Source organism: Elephantulus edwardii, unplaced genomic scaffold (genome assembly GCF_000299155.1).
Source record: "Elephantulus edwardii isolate Elephantulus edwardi_28Jun2011 unplaced genomic scaffold, EleEdw1.0 scaffold00045, whole genome shotgun sequence".
Taxonomy (NCBI): domain Eukaryota; kingdom Metazoa; phylum Chordata; class Mammalia; order Macroscelidea; family Macroscelididae; genus Elephantulus; species Elephantulus edwardii.
Genome location: NW_006399795.1, coordinates 8,590,922 through 8,606,433, shown reverse-complemented (window position 1 = coordinate 8,606,433; position 15,512 = coordinate 8,590,922). Strand labels below are relative to the sequence as shown.

At 47.7% G+C, this 15,512-nt stretch overlaps 2 protein-coding genes across 4 annotated transcripts in view; one reads left to right on the top strand and one right to left on the bottom strand.

Annotated features, from left to right (window-relative positions):
- Positions 1–3,548, top strand: part of THAP3 (THAP domain containing, apoptosis associated protein 3) — a 15,259-nt gene extending 11,711 nt beyond the window's left edge. Inside the window, exons 3-5 of the mRNA XM_006885915.1 lie at positions 2,317–2,379; positions 2,756–2,854; positions 3,267–3,548. Of these exons, the coding sequence (XP_006885977.1) occupies positions 2,317–2,379; positions 2,756–2,854; positions 3,267–3,548 (444 nt within the window). The remainder of the gene's footprint in view (positions 1–2,316; positions 2,380–2,755; positions 2,855–3,266) is intronic.
- A 4,498-nt stretch (positions 3,549–8,046) lies between these two features.
- The window catches only part of DNAJC11 (DnaJ (Hsp40) homolog, subfamily C, member 11), a 117,410-nt gene continuing 109,944 nt past the window's right edge, over positions 8,047–15,512 (bottom strand). Inside the window, exons 10-15 of one of the 3 annotated variants that reach the window (XM_006885786.1) lie at positions 12,001–12,156; positions 10,427–10,496; positions 9,469–9,526; positions 9,197–9,339; positions 8,384–8,513; positions 8,047–8,258 (exon numbers count right to left, since the gene is read on the bottom strand). In XM_006885786.1, coding sequence (XP_006885848.1) covers positions 8,233–8,258; positions 8,384–8,513; positions 9,197–9,339; positions 9,469–9,526; positions 10,427–10,496; positions 12,001–12,156 — 583 coding nt within the window. In that variant the 3' untranslated portion in view covers positions 8,047–8,232. The remainder of the gene's footprint in view (positions 8,259–8,383; positions 8,514–9,196; positions 9,340–9,468; positions 9,527–10,426; positions 10,497–12,000; positions 12,157–15,512) is intronic. The other 2 variants (XM_006885784.1, XM_006885785.1) reach the window with 2 other exon arrangements.

Sequence of the window (15,512 nt, the reverse complement as noted above, 5' to 3'; positions counted from 1 at the left end):
AGGTGGGGTGTAGAGAGGAGGAATGGTGTGACAGGTGGGTGGGCCTGGAGGATGGTGAGTGGGTGTTACAGGAGAGGGAGAGCCGGAGCTCTCTGAGACCTGGAGAATGTGGTTTCCTCCTTCCTGAGACAGGCAGCAGGAAGGGGTTTGGTCTTTTGCACGTTGAGTTTGACCAGTGGGACACTGAGGTGGGAATATCGTGGAGGGAGAGGTGGCGTGCATGGCTTTGGATCAGGAAGAAGATCATGGATGTCAGCAGTTGAAGCCAGGGGCGTGGTTTATATTTCTTCATTCCAGTCACAAAACCGAAGTGCAGGTTGTGTAGCCGCTTGACGCCTGAGGCAACGCAAGGGTGGGAGAAACGAGTGGGACAAACAAGGTGTGTTTCACCAGGAATCAGCTCCCAACTCCATGCCCCTCAGACATAGGACAGTAGATTTTCAAATGGCTGATGTTCCAATGGTAAATCATTGGGTTGTCTTCTGAGGCCCCTCTGGGTGGACTTGAACCTCCAACTTCCATTAGCAGTGAGCATGTTCACCTTTGCCACCTCTAGGGACTCCAGGCCTGTGCCTGTTTGCTCTTTGGAACTGTCAGTAAAACAGTGGCAAACACAAACGGCAGCTTGGGGGGCAGCGTGGCCATTTCAGCAGCTGACGCAGCACACCTTGGGCCTCAGCACTTGCTGTTTCCTTTACCTGCATGACCTCCCCTCAGATACGCTCATGCCTGCCACCTCACCTTCATGGCTGTTCATGTAGGACCTGCCCACAACCACCTCGTTCTCACACACCTCCTCCTTCCTATCCCTTTCCTCAAACCTGTCTTTGTAAACACATTGTAATCCCTATGAAGGCAAGGGTTTTGCATGGTTTGTGTTTTATTTCCAACACCCTGAAAATGACCTGACTCAACGGAGGTGCTGAACACGTGTTTGGTAAATAGAGTACACCTTAACCACTTTAAACATTCAGGGTAAAAATCCCTGAAGGATTTGGGTTGTCTTAAAGAAATTAGAGCTGAACAATTTGGGGCAGGAGGAAGCAGTTGTAATTCATGTTTCTTAGTTGTTTTAGTTGGGAGCTCTGGTCGCATTGGCTGCAGGGAGTAGTGATGTTAACCCAAAGGTTGTGCCTCTCTGATGTGCGAATCAATGCTTGGCTCTGGGGAGAGAGCTGGGCTTTCTCTTGTGGTGCAATTGTAGCCTCCAAATACCTGCTGGAGGCTCAGCAACTCAGTTGGTTCAACTGAATGGCATTATTATTTTTTTTTTAAATTTTATTATTTTTTTTGTGCCTGTACCGTCAAATCAGATCGGACTGGTACAGGAGGAGATTGCCCTTCCTTCTCCAGCAGAGCATCTGGTGGGTTCAAACCGTACACTCTGGGATTACAGTGCAGCTTCTTGCCACTAGGCCACCAGAGCTCCCTTGAATGGCATTTTGAGGTCTTTTTTTTTCAGTTCTTTCAGGAACCCTGGTGGTACAGTGGTGAAGCATTCAGCTGGCTGACAGTTTGAATTGACCTAGCAACTGTCTGGTTGAGAGAGACAGTCTGTTTCCCTGAAGATTAACCCACCCACTGGCATCCCCCATCAACTCTCAGTCATACCTCTTAGAGTGGAACACTCCCACAGGGTCCCCAGAGCTGACAGCCTTTACCGAAGCCGCTGCCTCATCTTATTCCTGGCGAGGGGCTGATGGATTGGAACCGCCCACCTTTTGGTTAACTGGTTGAATGCCTTCACTGCCATGCCACCACGGCTTCTGCGAAAAGATTATAGCCTAGAAATCTTTATGGGTTGCTGTGAATTGAAAAATTGGTCAGATGGCATCTAATCCCACTTCTTTCAGTGCCGCCGTGGTGGGAGAGTTGGGTGTGGCAAGCGAGTGTTGGGCGGGCTCAGCTCTGGATGCGGCTGCCTGGCCATCTGGGGGCCGCCAGTGCTGAGTTGGTGGCATCTGAGCCAGTGAAGTATATTTTCGACTGCACAGTGATTACTCATAGAACACATTTATTGAGTCACTTGCTGCATGCCTAGGGTGACATAGAGCTTGGACACAGCCTTGGCTGCAGAGGGCCTTCTCCTGGGTCTAGGATCCAGGACGTGGGAACGTCTTTGGGGACAGAGCAGAGCCCGGGTGGGCAGTGAGACGTAGTGCTTTAGGCCAGAGCTTGTAACCATTTGCCCAGTGACAGCCTCGGGTGAATAGTGGATGAAGGCAGAGCAGGCCCATGCCCTGGCTTGTAGGGGCCTTCAGGGTGTGACCCTGTTACACCAGCTGCCACACTGCTCCCTGATTTTGTCTCTTGCAGCTGGTTGGGGAGAACACAGATCCCACCGGGACGAGAGGAAACAACGACGCTCAGAAAGGAAAGGTGCGTCCACCGTGAGCTGCCACCGAAGTTGGTTTGTTCTGTGAGGTGGAGACGACAAGGCAGCCAGTCAGGCTTTGCTGTGCTTTCCTCTAAATTAAGCTCTGGACTCCTCCTTGCCGAGAAAAGGGAAAGCAAGCGTCTTACGCTGATTTCTTTCTGGCTGCCATCAAATCGTCTCAGCTGGTTTCAGGTGTGGGTTGTCCCTTGATCCTTAAGGTTCCGTTTCTAGAGTCTGTGGTAGGAAGTGGCTGGTGGTTTGTGTCCTTGCACAAACCATGCGGCTGGTGCCTGGTGGTTGACACTCCCTGAGTTGGGGTGAGCAGTACCTGTGCTCTGGGGTATGTGGCAGCGGGCCCGACACTGCCCTGCTCCGCAGGTCCTGCCTGTGGTGGGGACAGACGGCACAGAGAGAAGCATGGACACAGCCCTGGACGAGCTTCAGCTGCCTCCAAATGCGGAAGCTCCTGGGAAAGAGGTAAGATGCTAGGCCCACCTCAGGGGTCAGGGGAGAAGGCAGCATGTGGCAGGCGGGTCTCAGCAGACGGTTCCCACCAAACATGGGGCCCTGTAGTGGAGGCCTAGAGGAGGAGATGTGCACCTCAGACCTGCCCAGTTAAGGGCTAGCTGCATGACCCCTAAACTCGCCACCTCACTTCTCAGGGGAGCTGTGGAAAATGAGTGGCAGTCAAGTGCCACTCAAGTGCCGTCAAGCGCTGGGTGCTGGCTGGGTCTGGTGACATGCCACCCCTAGGGTTCCTACTACTTGTCCCCTGCTGGCAAATCCTTCCCTGCTGGCCCCTTCTGACCCTGCCGAGGTGCACCAGTGTCCGAGTGACCCCGAGATTCTGCCTCCACGCAGCTCTGCTCTCACCTGCCTCTGTCCCCAGGTCTTGCCACATAGGCCTGAAGCTGCTGAGGTCCCAGGCCAGCCGGCCAGCCCCAGCGGGCCGAGGCGGCCCCTGCCCAAGCAGTCCTCTGATCACAGCTACGCCCTTTTGGACTTGGACGCCTTGAAAAAAAAACTCTCCTTCACCCTGAAGGAAAATGAAAAGCTTCGGAGGCGCTTGAAGACCCAGAGGCTGGAGATGCAGAGGATGTGGCGCCGTCTGAGTGCCCGCAGAGAGGAGCGGCTGCGACCCCAGCCCCACCCGCTGCCTGAGCAGCACTGAGCGGTGCGGCCGAGGACCGGGGCCTGCTGGTGGGCTCTGGGTCTTGCCATTGACATTTCATGCTGCTGACACTTAGTGGCAGTGAATGAAAGGACAGGAAACCTACGTAGTGAAGATCCAGACGTCATCAGATGTGAAGTGCTTAGAGGCAGCATCAGGAGAGGAGAGGGAGGGACCATGAGGGGGCCATGTGAGCCCCAGCCTGACACAGCTAGCTGAGGTGGGCTTGTTCATACCTGTACTCTCCGCGCAAGTTGGGCGGGCAGCCACTGTGGTGGCAGAAGAGAGAACAGCTTCCTGGGGGTGTCCCAGGACATACTGGACCTCTAGGGTCATTCCTAGCACCCAGATAAAGGGGTGAGGGCTGAGTCTATGTCAGTCTGGATGGACGGTCAGTGTCCCTACCATTGGGGGCTGCGCCTGGCCCCTGCTCTAAGTGGTGACTCCTCTCTGGCCTAGTTTGAGTGCACAGCAATAAAATGTCTTCTTGTGCTGCTGTGTTTCCTCCATTTCAAAACATCTAAGTATGGGGAGCTCTGGTGGCCTAGTGGCAAGGAGCTGCAACTACAATCCCAGAGGCACATGGTTCGAATCCACCAGATGCTCTGCCGGGGAAGGAGGGACAATCTCCTCCTGTACCAGTCAGATCTGATTTGACGGTACACTCACACACAAATATGAAACAAACAAACAAACATCTAAGTAGGAAATGTAAGCTCTGCTCGTCTGCTGTGTTAGGTGGCTGCACAGTGTCCCCACTGACCTTTATTTTTATCAAAAGTGTAGCCTGTTTACTTTTTCTTCATTTCTTGAGGTTTTCCTTTATTTACTTTTGCACATTTGCAGTCTTTGTGTTCACCCTTTGCTGTTGCAGACATTGTTTTCTAGAATTTAATTTGTGATTTTAATGAAAGTTTACAGAAAGGTTGACTTTTTTTTATATAAGTAGCCTAATTTACATTATATCCACCTCCAGCATAGTAGATGTGATTGACTCAAAATGTCCCATGCCAGTCCATCTCATTTCAACAGTACCTGCTATGCCAATATTTATGCATTCCTTCGCTTTAACAATGTCCAATTTTCCTACATTCATGGTTCTCACTTTCCATGTTCAAATCACTAGTGTCTGCTTACAACTCTTATCCTTTGTTTCCATACTTGAGAGTTCTGCCTCACATCACCCTATCTGCTAGTCTGTGTGCTCTATTGTACATAGGGTTTTCGAAAGCCCATTTCAGAAGTGGATGGCCGATCCTACCATCCTAGTCTGTCTTAATTTGTGAATGCTCAGATTTAGAACAGTATCTGACAGACAAGTATTTTACAGAAAAAAATGAAAGATATTTCCCCAAGTGTAGAAATAACCAATAGTTTCAGTGTTGTCCCCACTTTGACACATCTTGACCCACCCATTTCCCTGCTCCACCAGCTTTTACTCCCACTTTCACCATTCCACAGCTATCTCCCTCTATCCCGCTCTTGATAGATGCTGCCCTGGATGTGCTCACCAAGTTGTGCCAAGAAATCTGGAGGACAACCATGTGGCCAACTGATGAGATCTGTATTAGTTCCCATTCAAAAGGTGACCCGACAAGAGTGCAGAAATTATTGAACAGCATCATTAATAGCACATGCAAACAGGAGTCTGTTGAAAATTATCCAAAAATGACTGGAACAGCACATCAACAGAGAACAGCATGAAGTACAGGCTGGGTTTAGAAGAGGCTGTGGTACTAAGGTACTAGGTAATGTTAGATGAATCTTGGTTGAAAACAGCAACTACCAGAGGAATGTCTGTGTTTTATTGATTAGGCAAATGCTTTTGACTGTGTGGATCACAAACTGTGGCTGACTCTGAGAAGAATGGGAATCCCAGAACACTTGATCGTGCTTATGTGAAACCTCCATTTGGACCAGGAGGCAGTCATGAGAACAGAGCTGGGAAACACTGCATAGTGCAAAATTGGGAAGGGTGTATGCCAGGGATGTGTCCTATCTCCAGACCTTTTCAATCTATATGCAGAACAGATTATCCGGGAGGCGGGACTGTATGAGAAATGTGGCATCAAGATTGGAGGAAGACTCATCAATAATCTGCATTATGCATATGACATAACCCTGCTTGCTGTAACTGAGGACCTGAAGCACTTGCTGCAGGTCAAGGACCATAGCCTTAAATATGGATTGAAGCTCAACATTAAGAAAACAGATTCTTACCATTGGGCAGATTGGCAACATCATGATAGATGGTGAAATGATTGTTAATAGCTTTAGCTTGCTTAGCTTCACAATCAACACTCTTGGTACCAGCAGCCAGGAAATTAAAAGATAAATTGCATTGGGTAAGTCTGCCATCAGAGACCTCTCCAAAGTACTGAAGAGCAATGATACCACTCTGGAGATTAAGGTGTGTCTTAATCCAGGCCATGGTCTTTGCAATTACTTGCTATGCATCAGAGAGCTGGACAATGACTAGGAATGACAGGAGAACTGATGCCTTTGAGCTGTGGTACTGGAACATACCATGGACTGCTAGTAGAACAAAGAGGTTGATCCTAGAGGGGTTGATACCTGACTGCCCCTTGGAGACAAGGATTCTGAAGCTTTGACATACTTTGGACATGTTGCAAGGAGGGACCAATTCTTGAAGAGGGATTTCATGCTTGATGCTTGGGAAGGTGGAGGGACAGCACGAGAAAGGAAGACTCTTGAGAGACGGATTGACTCAGTGATTGGGGGAATGGGGGTAGGTGTGCAGAGGTAAGATTGGCACAGGATAGAACAGGGTATAGGACTGTTGTACACAGGGTTGCTATGAGTCGCAAGAGACTCGGCACATAATAACAACTTTATATCCACTGGCTTTTAATGTGACTTCATTTAACTAGAGAAAACTCACAGAACCCCCAGACTATATGGTTTTCTGAATGTGAACTTTCTCAGACTTTGTGAAACTAGACTTCAGTTTCAGTTGAAAATGTGGTTCAACCAGGAGAAATGAAGAGTGGATGCAGTGAAATGCCTGGGGCACAGTGGGGTGGTAGGTGAGAGTGGGCTGGGGGTATGTGTGGGCCTTAAAACCCACACAAATAATGCTAAAAATATGATCGCCAGCTTCCTGGAAAGGTTTATTATGGTGTGAGGGTACCTTCTGTACAATCAGCTTCAAACAAAATGAAGATTCAGAACAACCAACAGCCAAGGGAACACAGCTGTTTCCAGAGAGATCCACTCAACACAAGGTTTATTGCACGATTCATGTTCAGGGTTCAGACCTGGGGGGCTTCTTTGTTTAAATGGAGATTACAGAACCTTAAAACCTGAACGGTGTTTAAGAATCGGAGGAAGAGGGTTGTTAGCAATGACTGGTTCCAGTACCAGGGAAGCAGGACCAGCTGGTCAACCCCCCTGGGCTGGTAATCAAGCCACTGCCCAGCAGCGTCCTGCTCCCTAGACTTGCTAGTGCCTGGAAGCTGGGTTGTCCCAGGGGCACAGGAACCTTGCCAGGTACGGAAGGACAGCAGCCCTCTGCCCCCAGCTCAGCAGGCAGTTGTTCACTTCAGTTATAAGAGCTGGCTGAGGGGGGGCACCCTGGTTCCTGAAGAATTCTGCATTTGCAGAACAGGCAAGAGAAGAAAGGGGCTTGAAAGCAGAGCCACACCTCAAAAGGCAAGGACCAGCTTTGAAGAGGCATTTGGGGAGCAGCAGTGCCATCTGCTGGGGGCTCGAGTGCAGCACGGGCACAGTGAGAGAACAAGGCCTCCTTGTCACCAGGGCAGCTTTCCTACTGTTTCTTTCCTCAGGATTTGGCACTTTTGTCTGAAGGCCTGATTTAGCTCCCCACACGTGAATGCTCCCTCTTTCCTTGTGAGCGTCCTTCCACAGCAACCTTGTACTGTAGATCTGTGTGGGCACAGGCGGGTCACACTCAGCTGTGCGTCTGGTGGAGGTGTGGTCTGTGTCCACCGGCTTTGGGGCCTTTTTTTGAGAGGGCCTGGAAGGGAAGGACCCAGGACAAAAGTGGGTCCCTGGGATCGCCACAGGCCAGGGGTGGCTGGAATGATTGCTCTGAGACACTCTGGGAGTAGGAGGAAAAAGACCAATTTCCAAATGGATGTTCTTGGAGGGAAAGCCTAGGATAAACCCAAAATGCACTCCCGACTCGCTCAGTTTCCAGACAGGTGGTCAGAAGCTGGCTCACATGATCCCAGAGGCCTCAGCATAGGAAATGCCTCCGTTTTTTCCACTCTGCTTCCTATATTCAGTTTGGATTTTAGGAAAAGCAGTTCACAGTCCCAAGTGTGAGGGTGGGGTGCTTCAGAAACACCTGAATACAGAATGAGGACTGCCGGTGGCAGGCGGCAGTCAGCACGCGCACCGAGGAGCCTGGTGGGACCAGTGGAGTCCGGGGCACCCTCCCTTTGGGAACATGATCTTAGGACAACAGACACAGCTGTGTGGTGACTGCGGTCCAGGAAGGTCTCGGCTCAGCCTGCAGCACCCGTGAGAGCTGGGGGTCTGCGTGTCCCTGCACAGAACCGATACAGTACCATCGTCTAGAGGAATAACAGAAAATAAAAAAAGAAATCTGATGCTTGGGGGTTTTTCCCTGCTTCCAAATTTGTGGATTCCCAGGACAAGATTTTTTTGCAGCCTCTTTTTAATCTGGTTTTCAGGCAGTTTATCCATCCGTGTCAATCCTGTGAGCTGTAAAAGAACAGATGACTTGGTTATCAAGAAGGCAGCTGTTGCTGAGCCCCCGCCCAGTGGTGGCCTGGATCCCCTCCCTGGTCCATGCTACCAGGTGGGCCTTTGAGGAGGGGGCCACTCACACTGCTTTGGTATCCTCAGGGCCTCGCTGTCCAACGCCATCACCTGATGCAGAACACCCCGGAACTGGTAGAGCACTTTCAGATTCTTCTCCTCACCCACACATGGGTCATAGAACCCAGGCAGCCCGGCCTGCAACACACAGATGGCGATTCTCAAGGCCGAGTAGCCAGCATTGAAAACACCCGCCATGACACTCTGCTTCCACCTCAAGTTACATCTAGATGGAGACTGACTTTTCCCTCAGGACCTGCTCATGTCAGATGTAAGCTTTAGAGCTCGAAGGATTCTCAAAGTTGCACATCTAGTCCTAGACTTTGCCTTTTCAATATGGGCCCATTCCCCCTAAGCTAAAAATACTTCTATCCTCACAGAAGCCCGGCCAGGCCCCAGACGCTAGGGGACTTCCTCGGAGCTCTGGGCTCTCTGGTATTTCCGCACATCTTTATGGTCCACTCCCAGGGCAACAGTGGTGAGTAACCCATGTGCACCAACTACCTCACGCTCTTTCAGAACCAGGCATGGAAGACAGAGTATGTAAACTTGACAATGGCAGATGTCTGTGGTTTGCTGCTGTACCTGCACGGAGTAAGTTCTCAATAGATAGGCACTGATCGAGTAAATGAAAGAAATGATTCCAATGCTGCTGTTACTCGGGTTCCGGGGGGCATCCCACACATTGAACAGAGGCCAGGAGAACAACTCCACTGCACAAAGTGGTGAGGCTGTCCTTGTCAGACGGATCTGTTCCTCTGAATGCCCCTTCCCCTTATCGAGTCTCCTAGTCACAGGCATGCTGGGGCTGCAACCTGTACCTTGGAAGCTTCTGTGAGGATGAGCTTGGAGTCCTTCACCAGACACTGCAGGGGCACAGTCACGTCAATCACCTTGACCTTCTCATTCTTCCTGCTCTTGTCCTTGACAAACTTCCCGTACCAGGCATTGACAATGATGAGCCCTGAGGGACAGTCTCAGTCAGGGCCAGAGCCGGCCTCCAAGGGTACATGGTGCTCTTGGAAAGGAACCCCAAGCTCCTGTGTGACCCGGAGTACCAACCCCTGTCCTGTGGGAAGACCCGCTTTCTCACCCATTCGAGACTCTTCTGCCTCAATGATTCTTCGTACAGATTCCTGCATTAACCGAACCTGCCAATGAACAGAGGTGACCACTGTCAGGGCCCTTGATGGTTCCCACCTCTATCCATAAGGTCAGAGACATGAAGTCTGTGGGAGCACCCACTGACAGGTCTGTGGCCCTCTGTCCTGTTCAGGGGTTCCGTGAGGAAAGGGACAGGAGGCTCGGGAACTAGCCCACTGGGGCACCAAGGCCCAGAGTAGGCGGCCCTGGTGGGGGCACAGCATCCTTGCCTCTTCCCACATCCCTGGGAGCCAGTGGGAGTGATGACAGCACCCCAGTTCCCTTCTCTGGGGGTCTACAGAGGCAAACAGGTGAAATCAGCTCAGTCTAAAGACACTGGTTTCAACATCAGCTGTAAAAATAAGAAAATAAGGGCGTTCTGGTGGCCTAGTGGCAAGAAGCTTCACAACAATTCCAGAGATACGCAGTTCAAATCCACCAGATTCTCTGCTGGAGAAGGAAGGGCAGTCTCCTCCTATACCAGTCAGATCCATTTTGACGGTACACAAAGATAAAATAAGGAGCCCACACAGTCCTTATGCAAAGGGCCCATTCTCCCTGGCCCAGCTGGGCAGAGGTGCCCATCCCCCCATGGACACAGGCTCCCCAGGCTGCATATGTGGCCATGGCACATTTGAGGTGCGCTGCCTGGGTGCTGTCCACACCTGCTTTTCAGCCCCGCTGTCCATGAAGGCTAGGCCGACACTTCTCTAGGAGAGGACCATTCCCATGAGAAGAGGAACAGAAATCAATGCCCTTAATGGAGGGAGGAAGAAGAATGGCCATAATTCTAGAAAAGGGAGAGAGACACTGTCCTGTGCGCTCTGACGTGTCCTGCAGCTAGAGGGAAACTACGAGGTGACGGAGGATCAGAAACACTCCCGGGATGCTGTTTACAGAGCACTTACGGCAGCTTCTGCCTCTTGCTTCTTCTGCAGAATGTCTGTGGCTGTGCTTTCCCGCTGCTTCTCCAACTCCCTGGCATGAGGCAAACACAAGCCACACATTAGCGGGTGTTACACAGCAGTGAGTCAACAGAGCCCCCTCGCTGGCCCTGAGCCCAGCAAACAGTCTGTGATCGGAGAGGGTTTCTAGTTCTAGAGCTTTCACAAGTATTTCCAAGACAAGCTCTAGAAAATCTGTTAGTCACAGGCCCGCATGGCTTCATTTTAGCCCTAGATGGCTCTCCCTGGCCACCCGGAGCCCACGGTTCTCTCTCTGGAAAGCTGACTCGACCTGGCAAGCACCTCAGGAAGTGGGAGGTCTGAGTCGAGGGTGAGACTCAGATGAGGCTCCACCAACTCTGCAGGATTATTATGTAACACGTTTGGGGGGAACAGTTAATACCACTTGAGGTACATAAACATATACTGTGTCTGCCAAAAGACTTTATCCTGGTACTTTTTTTGTTCTAGGCCTCAAGCCTCCTGGAGGAGAACCCTGAACTATAGTTATTCAAAGAGTAGAGGGCCTCTGAAGATGAGAATCATCCATTCTCCTAGATTCAGCACGGTGCTTTACCAAATGAATTCACTATAAAATAACAAATCAAAACCTCTTTTCTATAGAGATTCTCTTACTAAAAGTATAAATCTAATGTGATGTCCAAATGGATTATCAATGAAAAACTGCAAAATCATTTGCATTTCAGTGGCTTCCAAGAAAACAGGTGATTCTGACTGATAGCGACCCTCTAGAGTAGGGATTCCGAGGTGTAAATCATTAGACTGCCTCATCCTTCTTCCATGGAGAAGCTAGTAGGTTTGAACCACCGTACTCTTTTGGGTAGCAGTTCACTGTGTCACCAGGGTTCCTCAATAGCTAAAGTTGTTGTTAGGTGCTGTCGAGGTAAGTATGACTCATAGTGACATGACAGCTCTGAACCACGTGCCATTGTTTGTGACATACTCGAACCCACTGCAGCAGTCACTGTGTCAATCCATCTCACAGAGGATCTTCCTCTTTTGGTGACCCTCCACCTGTCAAGCATCATGTCCTTTTCCAAGGATTAGCCCTGCTGACAACATGCCCGGAGTACGTGAAGCGAAGGTTCGCCATCCTTGCCTCTAAAGAGCACTCTGGCTACACTATCTCTAAAACCTATCTGTTCTATTGGCAGCTGGTGGAATGTTCAGTACTCTTCTCAAACATCACCCACAACTCAAAGGCATTAATTCTTATTCTGTCATCCATAATTAATATATGCCCTTTATGTAAGCGCCAAGAGCTCTTAGAATTTCTCTTTGAATTCAGGGCCAAGAAGATAAAATCGGTAAGACACGGTAAAACTCTCAAACTCATTGCCACTGAGTTGGAACGAACTCGTCGTGGTTACCTCTAAATTAGCCTTGCCTCCAAGGAGCACACTGGCTGCACTTTCTCCGAGACACACTTGTTTGTTCTCTTATTAGCTCCTTTCTATAGGTGAGAAAATTAAAGCAGAATTGTTTAGGGATTTGTCTGGGACATATCTGAAACTCACTTCTCTTTCTGAGCCCTGAGATATGGTTTGATGATCAAACGGTGCATAGCGAAGTAGACGACTAGTGGTCCCACGGTGGCGTAGAACACAGCACTGGGGAGAAGCTGATCTGTCAGATGGATGGGGAAGAAGTAGGTCTGACTGGCTCTATTTAATCTGCAAAGTGAAAACAAAATAAGACTCAGACTTTCCGGGGGAAGATAAGGAGGGGTCTCAGCCACAGGAGGATGCTTCTCAGACACCGAGAACACTAGTAAGCAGGAACCCCACAAATCTGCTGATTTCATCATTTACTCTGCCAGTTTCCTGTTCCAAAGCTCAGCTCCTAGACCTGACATCTGTGACAGCAGGGGTCTCACTAACTGCTGCACTCAAGGGAAAAGCAAAGAGCTGAAGCATTCTTGGGAGAAGTGCCCCACACCTGTGACAGCCACAGGCTTGAGGCAGCAATGTATCCTCCTGCTCCAAGGGTCCCTGAGGCAGTGTCTGAGCCACATCTCAGCCGTCAGGTTGTCTGCTCCAGAGAAAATTATAAAGAAGGTAAAGGTTAGCAATTAGGGAGGATGCAGGAGTGGCTGAGCAGGTCCTATTGGATAGTTACAGATAAATGTCTGTGACACACATAGTTACACACTGAGAGCAGACACTATATTGGAACAGATGAACGAAAGAACTGCTTAAAAGAAATTTATTATTACGCATTATTTGTATGACAATAGCCCAGAATAAGAGGTGCATAGCAAAGTGGAGTGGGGAAGGGTGGGAGGAAATTATTAAACAATGAATGAAAATACACACACACACATAAATATGTGTATACATATATATATAATTAAGGCAAACTGGGGTGGAGGGAGGAAGGAAAATGTACAACAAAGAGTAAATGAGAAATCCAACTTCTTTTGTGAACTTTTGTTAAAATCACAATTTTTAAAGGAATGGAATGGTACTGGTGAGTGTTTATTTTGTTGTTGGATTTCTAGTCTTTAGTCTGATATAACTGTGCTTTCTACCCCTGGGTGGCAGCAGACAGGTTTTTGTCATAACAGAATACATAATTTTGTATTTCCTAAGGATTTTGTTTCCTATGAGACAAGGCAGACCTAGTATTAGGTGGGGTTGAAAATCATGGTCCTGGCGTGTTTGATTTAATAAACATCATTTAGAACACATTAATGATAAAATATAACCTTACAAAACTTTTTCAATTAACATAAAATAAAAATACCAGGAGGCTGATGTGTGAAGTCATTGGATTCTGGAAGGTGGGATGTTTTGTGTTGGGGGAGTCAGGTGTGGACTGTTTGGTTGTTTTTTAATTTCATTCATAACTGTGTGTGAGCTGACTGGATTTGCTGGAGTTAGCTAACAGCGACCTGTGGGCGAAAGCCTCTTGTTTAGAGTCAAGAGGACATGATGGAAGGCCTTAGTATTTAAAATTCGGCTGGTGTTGTGTTGTCTGTCAATTTGCTATACTGAGGTAACTTGGGGTTTCTGTGATGCTGAACACTCTGCCATTGGTGTGTCAAATATCATAATAGTTACCCACAGTGGACAATGTTTGGTGTACTTCTCAGATTAAGACAGGCTTAGAAGCAGGTGTGGCATCCACTTCCTAAGCAACATGCCTCAGGAAACTCTATGAACTTAGAGAAACTACAATAGTTATAAAACCGGGTTCAGGTCTTTTATTTATAGGGAATGCTATGAGTCCTGATCAACTTGGTGGCATTTAACAACAACAACAACAACAACAACAACAACAACAACAACAACAACAACAATCTGATAAAAACTCAGTCAGTACTATTTGATGTGGCTAAATCTTGGCAAGAAACCTGCATTGCTGACAGACCGAAGATCCAGAATGCTAAGTTTGAGGCAACCAAAATAGCTGGAATGTGTGTGGGTTCCCAGAAAAGACAGTCAGAGATGGTCAGTCAGTCTGAGAATGTGTGTACACATCTGGCACAGACCTCTGATGGATCCCTAATCTATCAGGTTGCTGAGGTGTAAAGTAATTGTCCTACTGGTCTGAGATTTTGCCTGCAGGTCGCCACAGATGAGCCAGAGTTTGCAGTTTAAGTTCTACTTTCTAAAACAAAACAAAAACCACCATCCTACTAATCCTTGGAGAAAAAACAGAGTACATTCATTACAATGTGTCATCTCCAATATAAAAAATAAAATCTCAAACTACTCTACACATAAAGAAATGCAAGACATGATCATACTCAGGAGAAAAAGATAATCAGAGATTGACTCCCAGATGGGAGAAGGAGCAGATATGAGTGTCAAGCAACTCGTAATGAATGAAAAGAGATGAAAGCTGAACAGAAAAATTACAAGAAAAATAAAATAGAAATTTTAAAGCTGGAAAAGTGTATCTGAAATGAAATAGTCACTGGATGGGTTTAAGAGCCAACTGAGATGAGTCGGTGAACATGAAGATAGATCAATAGAGATGATTTAACAGAGGAATAAAAAGAGGAAAAGAACTGAAAACAAATAAGCCTGTGAGATCACATCAAAAGGTTTGACAAGGAGTTCATAAGACTCAAGGAGGAGGGAGAAACTGGAGAAAATATATACTTGAAAAATTTACAGTTCACAAATTTTTAATCTGACGTGAGACATAAATTTAGAGATATAGGAAGTTCCAAATTAAAAGAAAACAACATCTAGGTCCATCATAGTCAATGTGAAAAGCAAAACCAGAAAATCTTGAGGATCAGCAAAAATAAATACACTTAGAAGAAAAAGGACTCAAGTGATTCTTGACTGCTCATCAGAAACAATGGAGCCACAGGACAGTTCACTGGGGAGCCTAAAGAAAACCCAGTTAGTTAACCTTGAATTCTATACCCAGTAAAGGTATTCCTTCAGAATCAAAACAATTCCAGAACTTAAAGGGAAGACATACAATTAAAAAAGAAATCAGGATGCTTCAATGATTCAGATCTTCCCTGAAGAGCCATGGAAGAGCATTAACATTATTGGTAAGTATATTCATTTTCTCCTGGACACAGCCTATTATTTGGTCCTAAAAGCCTTCTGAGGTCCCAACTCTTCTCACTATTTCTTAGTTATTAGAACTGACGGAAAAACCTCATAAGCAATTCCTTACTTCACCTCTGTCTTGCATGTGGACTTCTGAGCTGTAAAATAACCCAGCGGTAGACGGAATTTGGTCCAGGACTTAAGAACAATAAATGACATAGTTGAGTCTCTACATCTTGTGGTTCGTAACCTTTACACTATAATAGACAAAGTGACAGTCAATAAGCCTTTGATTTTAAGAACTACCTTCCCTCTGTACCTTGATTTGTGCCACTGTTAAAACCTCTACTTGGAATATTATTGCTTTTAATTTTTGACTCATGTACTTATAATTTGTTAGTTAAATTTGTGTCTTCCTATTTCTGTCATCACAGGAGTCTAGAGCGAGGGCTACATGGTGGAGGGGACCTGGGGGAGGGTTTGTAAAACAATGAAAGAATCTTTTCTTTTAC